This window comes from Ovis canadensis, chromosome 2, assembly GCF_042477335.2.
Source record: "Ovis canadensis isolate MfBH-ARS-UI-01 breed Bighorn chromosome 2, ARS-UI_OviCan_v2, whole genome shotgun sequence".
Classification (NCBI taxonomy): domain Eukaryota; kingdom Metazoa; phylum Chordata; class Mammalia; order Artiodactyla; family Bovidae; genus Ovis; species Ovis canadensis.
In genome coordinates this window covers 8,817,694-8,835,537 of record NC_091246.1, presented here as the reverse complement: position 1 = coordinate 8,835,537, position 17,844 = coordinate 8,817,694, and the positions used below count along the sequence as shown (strand labels likewise).

General features: G+C 46.2%; 1 protein-coding gene and 1 long non-coding RNA gene across 8 annotated transcripts in view; one reads left to right on the top strand and one right to left on the bottom strand.

The window, feature by feature from the left end:
* Positions 1-17,844, bottom strand: part of TNC (tenascin C) — a 101,466-nt gene that overhangs the window by 13,406 nt on the left and 70,216 nt on the right. For 5 of the 7 annotated variants that reach the window (XM_069575273.1, XM_069575275.1, XM_069575274.1 and 2 more), the window contains 7 exons: positions 17,286-17,558; positions 15,483-15,755; positions 9,525-9,647; positions 8,288-8,431; positions 6,022-6,141; positions 3,799-3,942; positions 2,682-2,812 (listed from right to left, as the gene is read on the bottom strand). In XM_069575273.1, coding sequence (XP_069431374.1) covers positions 2,682-2,812; positions 3,799-3,942; positions 6,022-6,141; positions 8,288-8,431; positions 9,525-9,647; positions 15,483-15,755; positions 17,286-17,558 — 1,208 coding nt within the window. The remainder of the gene's footprint in view (positions 1-2,681; positions 2,813-3,798; positions 3,943-6,021; positions 6,142-8,287; positions 8,432-9,524; positions 9,648-15,482; positions 15,756-17,285; positions 17,559-17,844) is intronic. The other 2 variants (XM_069575278.1, XM_069575280.1) reach the window with 1 other exon arrangement.
* Positions 4,156-13,260, top strand: LOC138433178 (uncharacterized). Its single transcript, XR_011254178.1, has 3 exons — positions 4,156-4,254; positions 9,828-9,907; positions 12,910-13,260. It is a non-coding gene; the product is annotated as an uncharacterized lncRNA (long non-coding RNA).

Below are 17,844 nucleotides of genomic sequence, written 5' to 3'. Positions count from 1 at the left end.
GACCCTGGTGTCAGGCATTAGAATTCCACCTGCATTCCTAGCAAACCAAATACAACAATGCTCTCTACAACCTGCAAACACAGCTGCTCAGATTTAGGCAGTAAGGAGTCAGTGTGGAGGCCCCTGGAAGGTTCACTGGCATCCTCACCACCAGTAATATGATATTATTCTGATTTTTCCAATATGGGAGCGGGTGGTGGGTGTGGAGGGCTGAGTAGTTTCAGAGAAGCTAAGTGACCTGCACTCACTCCCTAATGTGTCAGTGGTGGGGTGGGCTTGCATCTGTCTCCTAACTCCCTGTCCCTGACTCTTTTCCTCCTCTGCCAGGCTGATTTTCTTGAGTGAAATAGATAAAGCTGGGGATTGGACATGCAGGGAAATAGACCCAGGTGAGAACCCATTTGATGTCAGTGACCCGGTGTAGCTCCCAGGTCTGGTCCTTATGGAAGGATAAGGTACAAAGCTGGCTTCCTTCAATTACCTGGGGGTACAATTACCTATCAGCTTTCTAAGCTGCTGCACAAAGTCTGTTGCTAAGCAATTAGGGTAGATTGAAATGAGACTCATGGCTTCAGGCAAACAGGATGCCTGGCCAGGAAGGGCCCTCACAACTGGGGAGCACAACGCACTCGGTTTACAGATGTGAACACTGACAACCAGAGAATGCAGGGGACTTGTCTGCTCACGCAGTGAGCTGGTTTACTGCTACACCGACTCCTCGAAGGGCCATGACAGTAACCAGAGATGTGTGTTCACTTCTGGTTAACCATATTGAATGCACCAGTTTATTTCTGCTTGCTTCTGATACCCACGGACATGAGAGGGAGAGATATAAAGTATAAACCCACAGGATGAGGGGAGTGGCAGAGGAGACAGCAACAGGCATGTGACGTCACCAGAATCTTGATCGGCGAGAAGTGTGGGGTGGTGGACAGAACAGAGGAGGCCTCAGTGGATGGAGTCATTCAGAGGCTGCTTGATGAATGCTGCAGAGCCCAGCAAAGGCTCAGGAATGGAATGCACGCAAAAGCAAAGATGCCTTTGAAGGCCAAGGTGGGGTGTGGTTGAACAAAGGTTTGTTTAAAACTTTGTATAAGAAACAGATTCCCAGTTCTCTCCATTCCCCAGCAGTCTGGACGACTGTCCTTCCCAGCCCAGGTGAAAGGCTGAGGTTTCCTCTCTGGACAGGCTGAGCTAGAGAGGAGACTCTGGATCCAAATCCATCACGCCCAGCTGCAGGGGAGCCTCAGGTGCCGCACTGGCTAGAGGAGAACTGAAGGTGTACACACAGTGGGGCCCAGGCCTCTTTTCCAGCGAGGCTTCTGGCAGCCTGGTGTGAAGTTTTGTGGAGGATCCTCCAAGGAGAGTGATGAGCTTGAGAAATAGAGCTTACAGTCCTGATGCTTGGGAATCCTCCCATGAAAATTTCTGGGTATGTGCTGAAGAGCTGATGTTTTTGCACTGTGGTGTTGGAGTAGACTCTTGAGAGTCCCTTGGTCTGCAAGGAGATCCAACCAGTCCATCCTAAAGGAAATCAGTCTGAATATTCTTTGGAAGGACTGATGCTGAAGCTGAAACTCTAATACTTTGGCCAAGTGATGTGAAGAACTGACTCATTTGAAAAGACCCCGACGCTGGGAGAGATTGAGGGCAGGAGGAGAAGGGGACGACAGAGGATGAGATGGTTGGATGGCATCACTGAAGCAATGGACATGGGTTTGAGTAGGGTCCAGGAGTTGGTGATGGACAGGGAAGTCTGGTGTGCTTCAGTCCATGAGGTCACAAAGAGTCAGACATGAGTGAACTGAACTGACTGTGCCTAATTGCTCTACAGCGAGCTCCAAAGTTGACAAGCCCTTAGACCTCCCAATCAGCTATTTCATTCTTGGCTCCAGTACAAAAAAGGTCAACCGACATTAGGGGCAAGTCTCCAACATGAAACATGGTGACCCAAATCAAACCAAACAGCAGCAAACCAGAAAAGAGACCTTGGAGGAAACACTCTGTAGGCGGAGGAAGAAAATCCCAAGAATATATATTCTTAGAAGCAAAGAGAAGAAGATACAGGATATAGAAACAATGTGCTAGAAAAAGGTCAACATGCAGAAAATAAGGAAAAGATCTTGGAAATTTAAAGGATGGTGACCAACATTAAGACATCAATAACATGTTTAGAAGGTAAAGGTTGGGAAACTTCTTTCACTTTCTAAAGTTATTTCAAGTTAAAAAGTAGAAGAAAAAAAATTCATGGGTAGAGAATATAAATAAAAATTGCTGTAAACAGTTGATGTCATAATGCACATGGTGATATATATATCATTATATAACGGAACGATGCCGTCTGTGAGATATATGGCAAAGATGCAGAAGAAGCTTTTGGCCTTTGCTCAATAAAACACTAAAGGACAAACAGTCCAGCTCCTAAAATGCCCTCAAGTCTTGTGAGCAGTAGTTCTTGACCTTGGCTGGCTATCAAAACTGGAGTCTGGTTAAAATGAGACTGGAGGCTACAACTTACGATTCAGAAAGTCTGGCATGGTGTCCAGTTCCTACTAATTTCTTTCCAGCTCCCCAGTCACACTAGCATAGGAGGGACAGACTTCAGATAATTCTTCCTGACTTTGAGAGTCATGTAACTGTTTCATTCAGTCACAGGGATTTGTTTATATACATCAAGATACCTTGATTGTACCATCCACGGATTCATACACCAATAGGTAACCAGTGACAGACGCCCGGGGAGGTCTCCAGGTGAGGAGGGCAGATTCCGACTGAACCTCCGTAGCAGTGAAGTCTCTTGGAGAATCAAGGTCTGGAGAAGAGAAGACATTTAATATCAAATAAGTCAGCAGGTGTGGGCTTCCCTGTGGCTCAGACAGTAAATAATCCGCCTGCAATGTGGGAGACCTGGGTTTGATTCCTGGGTTGGGAGGATCCCCTGGAGGAGGGCATGGCAACTCACTTCAGTATTGTTGCCTGGAGAATCCCCATGGGCAGAGGAGCCTGGTAGGCCAGTCCATGGGGTCACAAAGAGTCGGACACGCCTGAGTGACTGAGAACAGGTCATCAGCTGTGGGATAAAGTCCCTGGCTGGGTACCGGGAGGCCTGAGTTCAAGTCCTTTCCCTAGCATTGACCCATATGACCTCAGGTGAAGCCTTCCCCGTCTGTAAACGAAGAGCCTGAGCCACGTGACCTCTAAAGACACATGTTCTCTGTGTTTCAGCTCGTCCTAAGGGCCACGTTTTCCTGAGCCCAAGAGGATCGCAACTGGCTTTAGCTGAACTGGGGAGAAAGACACAGCCGTGAACGTAATTAGAATGCCTCCCTTTGTTTCTAAAGAGGACAGATGAATGCTGGTATTGCCCTCCCCCCTACTCAGTGGACACCGCTTCCATTCCTTTGCCTGTTGCAGTCTGAAAAAAAGATCTCAATGTATATAAAAAACCCAGCAGACATCTAGGAAAATTTGCCTTTAAAATCTTGCTCTTAAAAATATTTCCCTGCCCAGAACATGGATCATTAACTACTGGGTTTAGGGCCAGTGGGGACTGGTTTTCCACTTAAAAAGCCCTCCTCTTAAAATCATTTCCTAGTCTGTGGGGAGAGCAAGGTCATTTCAGCTCAAAAGGAAATGGTGTGTTTCTTAAGGTCTTGATTGAGGGGGCATTGGTGGATTGAGTTGCTGCTGATGTCATCACATTGCAGGGAGCTGACTTGAGAAATAAGAGATAGAGAGGGATACTGTTAAAGATAGAGGCAGTGGGTAGGCTTTTTCCAGCCCCTGGTGTCTTTGTACCTGTGGTGAACTTGGTGGTGATGGTTGAGCTCTTCTGGGGCCCTTTCTCAGCAAAGATCCTCAGCGTGTATTCCGTGGCAGGCTCGAGATTAGTCAGTGCATACTCCACCGTGTTCCCGGACACCATGCGGGTAATTTCTGGCACTATACAGGAAATATACACACCATGGCAGTTACCTCTCCCCGTCTGGGCCATCAGTGGGCATGGCCAACAGTGCACACACCTCCTAACACAAGCTTTCAGTGGTCCGACCGAAAAACAGGTTTGATTTCTGAGATGACTCGCACTCTTTTCTCTCTCTTGAGCACTCACTTGGTATACAAAGGATTTATCCTATGGTAACTGGATTTTTCCAGGCACCAAATCAGAAGGAAGAAGAACTAGGGGTCAGAAGACTTTGCACATGGTACCCTCGGGACAGTGTTGCACAGAATCCAGCTAGAGGAGCGTTGCAGGTAACATCCTCATGCCTCAGGCTACCCAGATTTAATTTGTCCCATTGCTTGCTCTCCCATTTTTTCCCACTTACTCTCATGTCCTTTCATAACTTGCCAAATGTCATATCTTTAGGCTGGGGAACCAGAAAAATCAGGTGACGTAGACAGACCAAAACCTGATTACTGGCTCTCAATCCCATTGGGACAGGACCAAGGGTGGACCCCACGCCATGGTGTCCAGGTGTCACCGTCCTCATCACAGGTGACCAGCTGGCCTGGCTGGCCAAGGCCTAAGAGGTTTCCCAGGGTATGGGATTCAAAAGGCTAAAACTGGGAAAGTTCGGGGCAAACTGGGATGAGATGCTCACCCGCCTTGTCATTCATGATCCCCCTCCACACACACTCTTCTGGATGAGGACATGTCTATGCCTGCATCCACAGTTTCCATGATTCCCGTGAACTATACTCCGGTTTATTTTAGGTGAGACAACATCATCTTCCCTGACTTGCAAGAGTTTGCTCAAGGGAATATTTAAAAATAAAAAAAGTAGAAAAAAAGAAACCCAAGAATTCCTCTAGCCCCACTCCACCTTTCCTCCAACCCTCACAAGGAACTCTCTCTCATAAGAGGTCACCAGGGCTGAGTTAAGATGTTCAGAGACCCCCCGCACAGCTTATGCTGTGCTCTCATGTTGTTACTGAAAGTAAAACAATACTGAACCATCAGATATGAAACTCACATATACTGTGAAATTAAAATAACATATTTTTTCCTAATCTAGTTCCTGAAAAATAGGGATTTGTTCATTGAAAAGAAATCTTTCTTTTCTCTATTTGTGTTTAATTTTATGTGCTAGTGGCTGTAATTCACTGGTGCCCCAAACAAGTTATCAATATTGAATCTGCCAGCTGAGTAAATGAGCACAGATGGTTGAAAAGGCAAGGAGAGATCATTTCTGATTTCTTAATCAGATCAGCTCTCACTGGCCCCATCTGGGGCATGTAGGAAATTCAGTCTCCCCAAAGCTGTCTGAAGTAGTCCATTTAAGATTTCAGATTGTGGACTCCTTTGTAAGAGGTGAGAGCTGTGCCTGTAGAGGGCACAGATGGTGACGGCAGAGACCAGCAGGAGGGGAGGAACAGGCTGCAGATGCACCCTCTGCTTTTCTTTAAGTGGCCTGTTGGCCTCCTTGATACGATCGTGGTGTTGACGCTCTTCCATTTGACCACAGCAGGTAGATACAGGTTGGGCCCCTCTCGCCACCACTTGCACAGGCCCCTTCACACCCATCCATTCACCAGCCCCTGTCCCAGCCCACGAGTCTGTTCTCAGGTGGCAACTGAGAACCATAAGGATGTTGCTGGACTCACCAACCTACCCTGGCATCTCTGTACATCAGTCCTAAAGGAAATCAACACTGAATATTCACTGAAAGAACTGACGCTGAAGCTGAAGCTCCCGTACTGTGGCCACCTGATGCAAAGAGATGACCCCCTGAAAAAGGCCCTGAGGCTAGGAAAGGTTGAAGGCTGGAGGAGAAGGGGATGACAGAGGATGAGATGGTTAGTTGGCATCACTGACTCAATGGACATGAGTCTGAGCAAACTCTGGGAGATGATGAAGGAAGGGAAGCCTGGCACGTGCAGTCCATGGAGTCGCAAAGAGTCGGCCATGAATAAGTGACTAAATAAAAGCAACGAGAGAGGCAGAAAGAAAGAAGAACAGGAAGTTTCGAGCTGGACAGACACTCCTCAGAGAGGGAAGCGTCTTGGACATGACCTTACCTCTCTCCCCTGTGTAGGAGATGACATAATTATCCACAGGGGCGATGGCTGGCTGCCACATGGCCAAGGCTTCTGAGTCAGTGATGTTGGCTGTCACCAAGCTAGATGGGCCATCCAGAGCTGCAAGGAAAGATAGTGATGTGTTGGAGAGAGAGTCAGCCATGGGGTAGGACATCAGACCACAGCTACTCTGCTGTCTATCCGGCTCCTGGACTCCTGGTGTGGGACACAGTGTCAGAAGCATGGAAGAGTTCTGACCTTGGAGCCAGGATGACCTGACTTTGAGAAATGACTCCTTCCCTTGCTGTCTGGGTCATCTTGGGCCTCTGTTTCTCATCTGTAAAATGGGTATAGAAGCTCTGCTTGGCTTTGTCTTCAGTGATACTTTGGTTTTCACATGATATTATAGGTGGAAAGCTGCTCTGTGAACTGCAAAAAGCTGAACATATGACAAGGATTTATATTTATAGTTCACGTTACTTTCTCCAGGGAAAGGCTTTACAAAACCAGGATAGGTACAGAGTGGAGGCTGCCGGTGACATCTTTGGTTTTAAGTAATAGCTCTGGTTCGGTGGGCTATGGAGAACATGGAGACAGGCTCTGGGGGCTGGTGGTCCCAGGCTCTCCCTTGGATCCCCTGTTGTGGGTCTGTGTGCCTTTGGGTCATTTTCCTTCTCCACACCTCACTCTCCTCAGCTGTCACAGAGTGGCTGCTATAAGGACGAACTAGATGATGTGTGTGAAATGTGCTCGGGGCAGCACTCAATAACTGCAGTTGGTCTTAACATGACTATTAAAGTTATTTGGAGTCTTCAGAATGATTCCTAAGTGACTTGTGCTGAGAAGGGCTGGAGAGTGTCATAGTTCTTGGCCCTTTGAACTGACCACTGCTACAACCCAACACCCTCTCTGTAGAAACCAACCTACATGTGACTAGTTTCCGATGTTGTTCACGTCTGTGATTCAGTTACTCCGGGAACACAGCCCTGGGAAGATGCAGGCAGGCAGCCATCATCAGCTGACTGCACAGCTGAGGTGCCTGAGCCCCGGGAGATGGAACGACTGGCCTGAGGGTCTCAGGAAGTGGTGGAGTACTTTGGGGGCACCCACCCTGTCCACCCAGAGGTCCTTCCTGTCTCATCTTACATGGACAGAATCTCCTTTAACAATGAGGACAATGGGGCCTCCGGAGGAAAAAGATCCAGGCTTTGCAATCAGTTGCCATGGAGAAGCCACAAATGAAAGATTTCTAGGCGGGGGATGAGGATCTGTGTGGCAGGGTGGGCAGGACTCTGGGTTGAGACGGGAAGTTTTAATTGCATATTAGCAACCCTTTTAGACTATTAGGACATTTTTTAAATTTCCTGTGAGGCCCATTCTTCAGATCCCTTAATGGATTAGGCTGGATAATTGCTCATATATCAAAGGATAAATTGTTTAGAGGCATGGGAGCCTGAAGAGAAATTTTCCACTTCATTCTCCTTCAGTCAATTCATTATTTTTTCCCTGTGTACACTGTGCTGTACAAATCAGGTTATAATAGGAAAATCATCCTTTATCTAAGAGGAACGCACAGTTTGGAGGCAGGCTGACCTAAGATCAGGTGTGCTTCCAGCATTTACTAGCTATGTGGACTTGGCCAAGGCATGTAATTGCCCTGACTTCAGTTTTTTCCTCTGTAAAATGGGAAGGATATTAGCTATGAGAAGGACGTTAGCTATATTAGTTTACATGGGAATGGTTGAGTAACAGCCCAAATACAAGTTGTTACTGTATAGCTATAGCCATTCACGTGTCTGTGTGAAGCATCTGCTTGGAAGGGTCCTTGTGGTGGTCCCTGCACCGCAGAGGAAGGGAAGGAGGTGGATCAATGCGTGCAATGATCTATATTTACAGATGCTTTACATACAGTTTCCTAAGGTTCTTATAGCATCCTGCAAAGGAAGAAGAACTGCACCCATTTTACAGAGAAGGAAACTAGATCCTCAGGACATTAACTGATAGCTCTGTATCTAGAAGTGGTAGAGCCTGGGATTCACACCAGGTCAGTATGATTCCCCAGCTTGTGCCCTTTTCCCCACAATTCCCTGGGACATGGCGGCCCAGGGAGGCTGAGGATGAAGCTCAGAAGAGGCTACAACTGCGTCAGAAATAAGACCTCTGGTGCTCCCAAGCCAGCCCACTTTCCACTAGAATTTCCTAAACAAAAACATTTTTCTTCTAATTGCTGAATCATGAGCAATGATGCTGAAGGTGAGAAAAACACCTGTGGTGAGCGTCCCTGAGACAGGCTCGCTTTCCTCAAAGCCCTTCAGGGCGATGACGCTGACCAGGTAATCCGCTCCAGGTAAGAGTCTCAGCAGCCTGGTCTGGGTCTTGGTCCCATCCACAGTCACCGCTGAGGGCGTACCTGGAACACAGGAAAAGCAGGCGGGAACGGTGAACCTCACTGGCACTTAAGCACACCTGCCCCAAGGATGGGTGTAACCAGTTTATCCAGCACCATTTTCTTCACTTCTCATTTGCTCCTACCCTCTGGCATAAGAGAAGAGGTTTTACTCTTTGTATAATGTTTTTTTCCATCCATGCAGAGGCCAAAATCTAAGCCAGGGGAGGAAAAATTATGAGGTCACAATGTGCTAAAAATGGCAAGTTTCCATTCAGTAGAGAGCTGGCATGTTGTATAAATTTTGTTCATCTATTTCTTCCCACAAAGGATACGGGAAGCTCACTGTGTAATGTATATCTGATATATTTAATCCATTGTGTTTGCTTAACTATATATAAACTTATCTCTTACTAGCAGATACACTACTATTGAAGAAGATGATCATGGTCTAATTTGTACTCTTATATCTATTAAAAAGTCCAAAATTTATGTTTTTTAGAATCTAGGGGCTGGTGAGGAGCTTGTGTGTCAGTTGACCAAACTCCCTACAGAGATGCTACAGCGTGTCTCTGAAGAGATAGTCACCTTTGTATATACTTTGTATATACTTATCAACTAGCATCTTTGTATACACTTGTGCTAACAGGGAGCTCATTGCCTCCCAGAATGTCTTTAGATAGATTTGAATGTGCTTCCTCCCCCCACCCCCACTCTGTGGTCTTGTGGTCTTTGTTATGGCCCATGTGCCTGAACCAGAACTTTCAACTCTCGAAGTCACAGCTTCCCATCCTTTGCTGAGACAGACAGATTTGGGGGCCAAGAGGCAAAGATCAGTTTTGCCAAACAAAAATGGTCAATGGGTTTAGAGTCTTTTGTCCTTGTGTGAAAACATTAGTGGGGATCTACTGCTCATAGAATTTTAGAATTATGAGACTGGAAATGATCTTTATAACATGATCCCTCACAGTATAGTTTCTTTCAAGGATCTCGTAGCACTTTACAAATGAAGTCTATTCAGATGGTCTCAAAGATGAAGAAGGAGGATGGAATTGTCTGAGTCACAATTCCACCCAAACACTCCAGATCCCTTCCCTCTCCCCACCAAGTGCCCTACCTCCTGCAATGGGTACATAGGTAATCCGGAAGCTCTCCACTTGGGTAGTGGGTGCCGTCCAGCTGACAGTGGCTGCGTTTTCGGTGATGTCTGAGAAAATTATTTCCTTCGGGGAGCCCATGGCTGTTGAGGAGAAAGCACAGGAGAAACCCAGAAACAGTTAACTCTCGTTCATCAGTGATTCTTCCCGAATTCCTTATCCATGAAAACTCAGTTTATGTCTGAGCCAAGCCTTTAGGATGGAGGATGTGGTGATCTGTGGTCAAGTTATGACTTGATGGAAACAATTGCTCTTTCATTCAGGTACAGGGCCCAGCGCTGCAGAGCTGCCGTTTGGTTTCATCCAAAAAGAATGTTTAGCACCATAGCTGACAAAAGTGAGGGTAAGTGTGTAGTTTCACAGTTTGAAATAACCCTCCTTTCATTTTTGATGTTTATCATTTTTTTTTTCAAATCTTTGCCTTTTAATTCCTTTTATGATTAAAGAAAATTTTATATTAAATGATACCAAGTCTTGATGGGTCTTTCCTGGTGGCTCAGATGGTGGACAATCTGCCTGCAATATGAGAGGCCCAAGTTTGATCCCTGGGTCTGGAATATCCTCCAAAGAAGGGAATACTACCCACTCCAGTGTTCTTGCCTGGAGGATTCCACGGTCAGAGGAGCCTGGTGGGCTACAGTCCATGGGGTCACAAATGAGTTGGACATGACTGAGCGACTAACACTTTCACTTTCAAGACTTGATAAGCGCTCAGTCCTTTCACTTTATAAGGATTAACCCTCACTTAGAAACCACTGAGAAGAAGGTATGGTTGCAGCCAGTTTACAGGAGACTAAACTGAGGCTCCATTTTCACTTTTCACTTTCACGCACTGGAGAAGGAAATGGCAACCCACTCCAGTGTTCTTGCCTGGAGAATCCCAGGGACGGGGGAGCCTGGTGGGCTGCCATCTATGGGGTCGCACAGAGTCGGACACGACTGACGCGACTTAGCAGCAGCAGCAGCAGCAAACTGAGGCTCAGTTCTCCAGTGAATATCCTTGTGATGTGATCTCAGTCCCAGGACTGGGCAGCAGAGCTGGGCATAGCCCTGGGATTCTGGAAATAATGTTTACGTGGAAGCTGACCTCGACAAACTCATTCCCAGAATTGAGTGGAGATTCAGAGCCAGAGGAGCCAGCTCAGAACCATCCCCAAGGCAAGCCCGCCTTGGATACTGGGTCTACCTGCGGGGAAAGCCATGCCCTGGGGGACAGTTTTTGCTTCGTAAATACCTCCCCTGCAAACCCAGTTTCCTTTGGTTTTTCTCTGTGTATTTTTTGGCTTAGCTTTTTGCCCTCTTCAGCTGACCAGGCTTAACCATACAATCCAGGAAACAATTTTCGGGTCTCCAGGGAGCTCATTTCCTCATCTTTTTCCCTCTGTAGCCCACGTTGATCATTAAGTTCTGAAACCCACAGCCCACTTTGGGGAACTTTTTTTTCCCTCTCCGTTCCTGCTCTTTCTCCCTCCTCCGACGGCGTTCTCTTGTGATCTGCTAGCCACCCCCAGATTCTGTGGCTGCCTGGGGTTTTGCCTTCTCCTTGGAGGGCTTTGGAAGCCACATGGCTCTGGAGTGGGATGATCTTGATTGTCCAAACACCATGGAGAGGCTGGGCAACTAGGGGCAGCTCCTGTGACTTATAGGAGCCTCCCTTGCTCCATCTCAGTGGGAAAAGTGGTGCCCACTTTCAGGAATGTTTTGAGGATTAGTAGAGATGACTGATGTAAAACCCTAGCACAGAACTTGGCACACAGCGAGAATTCAGTGAACATGCTTGCTTTTTTTTTCCTTTCCCATGTGACTCTCCCCCACCCCGCCCCCGCCCCTGCCGCCATGGGCAACCTGAATTTTGAAGTTGTCACCCAGGAAAGATCTAGATGAGGCAGAATGAGAAAACAAAACAAAACAAAACAATCCAGTGAGGTGTGTAAACTCAGGCACAGGGGCTCTCTTGCTGCAAGCCTGGTCCACTCTGACCTTCACTCTGTGAAACTCATCGGGCCTGGTCCTGGCACATTTTAGAAGGTGCATCTTGCCACAGCTCCCCTATCTAGATCCCAGTTTTCTCAATTGCAAAATGGCAATATTATCTGCCCTGTCTTAAAAAAAAAAAAAAAAAAAAACCATGAGAATTAGTACCCTCATCTGTCATGCACTCCCGAGGGATGTGCTTGATGAAAGTGCCCGCAGGCGGAGAGCCGTGTGTCATCTGAAGAATGGCACAGCAGTGGTGCAAGTCCAGGGTCAGTGGTATTTTTAGACAACAGACCTTCCTAGGTGTGGAAGACACTTTGTTATTTTAGCATGCGCCCTGCTGCCCGGCCCACTAGTCTCCAGCACCAAAGTGGAAGAGATGGCCAATGGGGACCTGAAGGCTGAGCCTCATAGAATAACTAAATTTTGCCTATTGAAAAACTAGGGAGACTCAGGAACCCTCTGAGTAGACTCTTGGTTTTCAATAAAAGCTCCATTAGGGAAACATTGGAAATTGCTAGAAATTCTCAGGGAGGTTGAAGAGGACTTCTGTTTGTTCTCTGCATAAAATGTTGCCTCCCCAAACCTGGAGCAAATGTCTTTAATAATGTCTCCATTCACAATCATTTAAAAAACCTTTTACCTTCAACATATTTTTATGAATACTTAATATACGTGAATCCTGTGAGAAGCCAAGGAGACGGTTATTGTAGCCAGTATGATTTAAGGGCAAGGACTTGGGGGTACACTGCCCTGTTTTGAATTCCATTCTGGCTTTACTAGGTAACAACCCCTTAGCCCCTTAGGCCTCTGTGAAATGGGGCTGAATGTGGCACTCAGCTGGGCTGTCCGTGTCCTGTGAGTCAGTGGGGTAAAGTGTGTTGGTAGCACTGCCGTGGGTGGCGTGAAGTGCAGTCTATAATAGGTGGCTATCTCTTTACACTTAATGAGAGTCAGAGCCACAGGTACTCAGCACAGAGAACCTGGCTCCTGCAGAAGGAAGGACTGCTGAGCACGTGGCTCTGTAGACCCGCCGACCCAGGGCCCTAGACAGGATGCTGCTGCAGCTCTGTGGTTTGTGGTTCAAGTGCATCCGACCTGGAACTGAGTGGAGGGGCTGGGAGGCTGCCTGGCTGGGAAGAGTGAGATGGGGTTAGAGGGGGCACATTCTGGCCCTTGGAGAGGGGCTGCCCCCTTGGCTTCAGGGTGTGGAAAGGGTGTACAATTAGGGTGGTGATGGGGCTGGTTAAAAGAAACATTTGAAGGTCCTCACTATCCCCAAGGTAGGCAGTAGGAACCTCCAGAAGAGAATGACAGAGTCATCTTACTCTGGTTTCGGATTTTGAAGTATTTTCTTTTCTATTCTAGGGACCATCCAGATGGTCCCCAGAGACTTGTTGGCATTTAACTTCCCAGAGACAAGAGAAGCTCCTCTGGGCTTCCCAAAGGGGGACCAAGTCCATTGTCAAGAAGTGGCTCGATCCAGGAAGTGGAAGAGCAGCCGCTGGAGATGCAGAGATTGGCAGAGGAGAGAACAACCCGTAACCTAAGGTCTGGCAGTAGGGAATAGTTAAATAAACAAGACATGTGGGAGTAAATCTGAGATCTATTAATAAGCAAGGAACACACACACACACACACACACACACACACACACACACACACCAATGTGTGGAAGAGTGGGTGTGTTAATCACTGTGCCAGAAAAAAAAAAAAAAAGCTGGAAAAAAGAGAGAACACAGACTTTGGTCTAATCTTGTCTGTTTGTAAGAGTATTTCTGCAGATTCAGAAGACAGTAGTCATGCTGACTGCTTCTAGACAGAGCAACATGGTAGTGAGGACAGCAGAAGAGAGACCTCATTGTATGTTCTTTTTAACTTTTAAATTTTCAACCAAGTGGACCATTAAAAAATGTACATTAAATCACCCAAACATAGTATCAGCTAAAATTGTTATAATGGGCAAGGAAAAATACTCAAGGTTCCTGGTCTGATGGGAACCTGATAGCTGACCTTTGAGTTAGAGCCTATCGGCCAAGTGAGGGGACAGACACTCAGAGGGGGAAGGAGACTTGCTCAGGAGCAGGGATCAGATGCTACGAGATCTGCCCAGAGGCTATAGGCTTAACCACTTGGCTACACTGCCTCAAGCCACCTTCTCCGCTATGGGGGCACTCGGGGCTGCCAGCCTGTGCTCAGGGAGTGAGAGGAGATGCTGCAGCAGCTTTTATAAAGAAAAAGAGGAGCAGAAAGAACGATTTACAAGGAGAAAGACTGAAAAAACAAAAGGGAAACTTTCTGAAGCTGATGAGGTGACTGAGATGTCATCTGGGCTCCAGAGCCACCTCTCCGCTCCGTCCAAGTACCAGAGCACACGTGTGCACACGTACACACGCAGACACAGACGCATCTCTTCAGCTGTGAAATACAATGCCCCAGAGAAAGAAACCAAAGAAAGGGCTATCTTACAGAGCCTTTTCTTCTGTTCTTAAAAAAAAAGAGTTCATGATTATTCATTCTCTTTTTTGCTTTAAAACTGCAGAGCCTCTGGGAAAAATAAAAAGATCAGCAAAACAAAATCGGCAATCAGAAGTAAACTTTGAAAAGCAGTGTTTATAAACCAGGGTCAAACCAGCCTCTGCCTCTGATCTAGAGTTGTTTTGTGGGAAGCCACAGGCAGGAGGAGACAGGCACTCATGTCCCGGGAGATGGGGCATCTATGTTAATAAGAAACAGGGCATTTCCTCTGGCTGAATTACTGCCTGGATCTCAGCATTTCCTCCACGTCTACAAATACCAATTTTTATTTCTACAGGTGGCTTCTCAGCTCACTTGGTCCTGAAAGTTGGCATCATAAGATACTCTGGACAAAGGGAAGGTGTTGTCTAGTGTTGTGCTCTTTGGGTGTCAGAGGCGGCAAGCGTGTATAGTAATTGGTTATGTTATGTAGCCTGCCTCTATTTCTAGTAGTAAAATAGCTTGGTATTTAGGTTCTACTCCAAATCTGGCTGTGTGACCTTAGGCCAATCACTTCACCCTCTGAGTCACAGATTCTTCATGTACAAACAGAAGGGTCTGGGATACATCACTCCTCAGGTCCCTTTACTTCTGCTTGTGGTTTTACGATTGTTTCCCCTGGTTCCTCTGAAGCAGCTGTCTCTAGCAAATGCTCCAATTCTGTACCTCCCTTGGTTTCCTGAAGGAATTCACCCTACCTTACCATTGAAGGTCTGTCCTTTTCTCTTTAAAGAATCATGTTAATCTTAATATTATCATTTTAAACCACCTTGTAATGGCCATCTTTCTTTATTCTTCTGGAAAGAACTCATATTGAATAGAATTTTCATTTCTGCCTCTAGTGCTTTTCAGAGTTGCTATGAGTACAAAATAAAATGCGTGAACCTGCCAAACCTGCTAACCTCTTCTTTTTTCCTTCTCGATCAAGGTACTGACTATTTACATGTAGAATTTTAAAAGTATTAATCTTTAGAGGTAGAGGTACCACTTCTCCATTATACCCTGCATAGCTTAAACATTTGACCAAAGAACATGGAAGTATATCTCCGGATAAAACATGATAACAGGCAGAAAGAAGGGTCTTTGGAATTGGAAGAAAAAGCAATGATTATAATGATTATCTTAATGACAATAATGAAAATGTACTCGCTCTCACTAGCTCAGCCCTAGCTGTGTGCCAGGCCCTCCCTATGGGCTTTCCATGAATCATCTCATTCAATCCTCACAACACTATTAGGTAAGTTGCATCACGCTCTTTTTGCATAAACACTTAGCCACAATCACACTCACAATCATCCGGTCTATAATCAAGAGTCATGATTCAAACCCAAGCTTGTCTGCATGCAAATCTCTAATAATTTCCCAGCGCTGTGAGAAGAGGAACAGAGAGCTTTTCTCTAGTCTCTCCCATTTATATATGGTACCTGTTGTTGCTATGGCAGTGACTGGCTGGGATCGCCTTCCACTGCTTATTCCATAGAGTTCAATTTCATATTCAGTGGCCTCTCTGAGACCTGTTATGTCCCTGGTTCGTTCGGGGGCAAGGAGGGTTATCTCCAGTGGCTCAGACTGCTTTTTGGTATCTCTGATTTTGAGAACGAAACTGTCGAAGACTCCTTCATCAGCTGTCCAGGACAGGCGGAAACCATCTGGGGTGGCGTCTGAAACCAGAAGGTTGTCAACTTCTGGCTCGGCTTCTAGAAGGGAAGAGAATGGTGGAAGGAGGAGAAGATCACTGAGCAGCCCGTGCCATAGTCGCTCCAGTGGGGGTATTGATATGCAGTCGTGTCCCGGCTCTCAGAGCGAGAAGTGTCCTGAGATACCGAAAATAAAATGATTCAACGTGGACATGTCTAGTAGGTTGAGGAGAGGAGAAAGAGAGTTGATACATTCAGTACAAGTCAAGTGGGTGCTTACATGTGTGAGTTTTGTCTAAAAGCAATTCTATAAATCCACATCTGGACTCAGCAAAGACCCCTTCCCTGCATTATTAAACAAGTTCAAAGCCAGTAACTTGTTTACATTTGCTCTCTGTCTGCCAGTGGCTGAACTCCCATGTCTGTGAGACCTTCTTCTTTTCTTTTTGCAAAGACAAATAAACCAGCATTAACGATCTGTAGAGCTGCCCATGATGATACGGCTGATTATATTTCCCTTGATCTTGAGCATTTGGCTTTTAAAACGTTATAAATGTAATGCTCTTTTTCTTGGAGCTGCTATACTAAGGGAGGCTCCTACTCTTGACTGGCTTGCTTTTTGTTAACCATTCAGTAAGTGTTCAGATGGTGGAACCAAGCCTTGGAACCTCTTGTACTACATACTTTAAACCCAAAGTTGCTATCTCGGATTGCCTTAACTAGACAAAACTCAATGTCGAGGTAGATTTAGAGCTGAGTTTCCCAAAGTACACTCAGAGCAAACTATATCTGTTTGATCATCATCCATTGTCAAATAAATGTGGGAAATATTTCCTGGGTAAGCCCCTCTTGGAGAGAAGCATGTACTTTACAATGTTCTCTAGAGCCTTGTGGTCAAGGATCTTGTTAGACTTACGTTTAACTCAGTGTTTCAGAAATTTATTTGAACATGGAACTTCTTTGTTAAGTAGGACCTCTGAATATGGGGTTAGTCCCCTCTAGACTCTGGGAAACACAGATTTTTGACTGTTAAAGTTGTTCGTGCTATATTTCTCTAGGAATTATGAGTGTGCAGAAAATTAACGGATTTAGTCTGTGTTGAAGAATCTCAGTGATATTAGTGTTTACCAGTATAAGTTCACAGTTGGTTTTCCAATGACAAGTACACCTGGCAAGTTTGGCAAGACCACAGTTGAGGCTTTGAGATGATAAATGCAGTAAATAAGTTTCTGAAATATACTCCTTGGTATATTTCTTTTGAGAAGGCTGAAACGTAGCTGGGGACCAGCCGGATGAACACAGAGGAGGGTAACACACAAGAGCTACAGACAAGATGCGGTCAGAGGATTTGGGACACCTAGTGGAGACATTTCGACCTTCTCATTTCTGGAGTGGGAGGAAAGGAGCACTCGTTAGAGACGTGAGACGAGAGAGTGCTGGGGGTAGGGTGGGGGGGACACAAAGACTAGGCCACATCTATGGATTAAGTAGGAAGCATGGACAAGAGTGTTAAAACCATGGCGGTCTCATAGATGGATTACATGGAGGGAACCGGGAAGAGGAGAAAATGGCTCACTTGAGCCAAAATACCTGTAATAATCTCAGCCCTCAAGGGCTTGGTTTGGTGCCCTTGGGTGAAGCCAGAGACCATGACCTCATAGCCAATGCCAGTTATAAGGCCTCTGAGCTCCAGCTTCCTCTGGGTTCCTGAAAGGGTGAATTCCTGGGGGTCCAGCAGCTTCCCAGAATCCACCACCGTGACTAGGAAGCTGTCAAAGGCATTCTCCGATGCCATCCAGGAAACTGTGAACCCGTAAGGATTAATGTCGGAAATGGTTAGGTTTTCCAGAAGGGGCAGGGCCTCTGAAAGAAGGGAGGGGTGAAAAGAGCTCAGGTTAGCGGCGCTGACTCTGCTGGGACAGCACAAGTCTCCACCAAAACTGATGAGATGCACAATCAATCATCAAACGTGTTAATGTGCTCAGAAAACGCTTTTTTGGTAAGAGCTTATCAGATGCCAGGTGACGTTGTCTTGTGTAGATCTCTTAACGAGTCTCTGAGATGGACATTATTCCCAAGATACAGGTAAGAAAACCGAGCTTCAAAAGAAGTCGACTGACTTGGCCAAAGTCGCAGGTCTAATATGTGA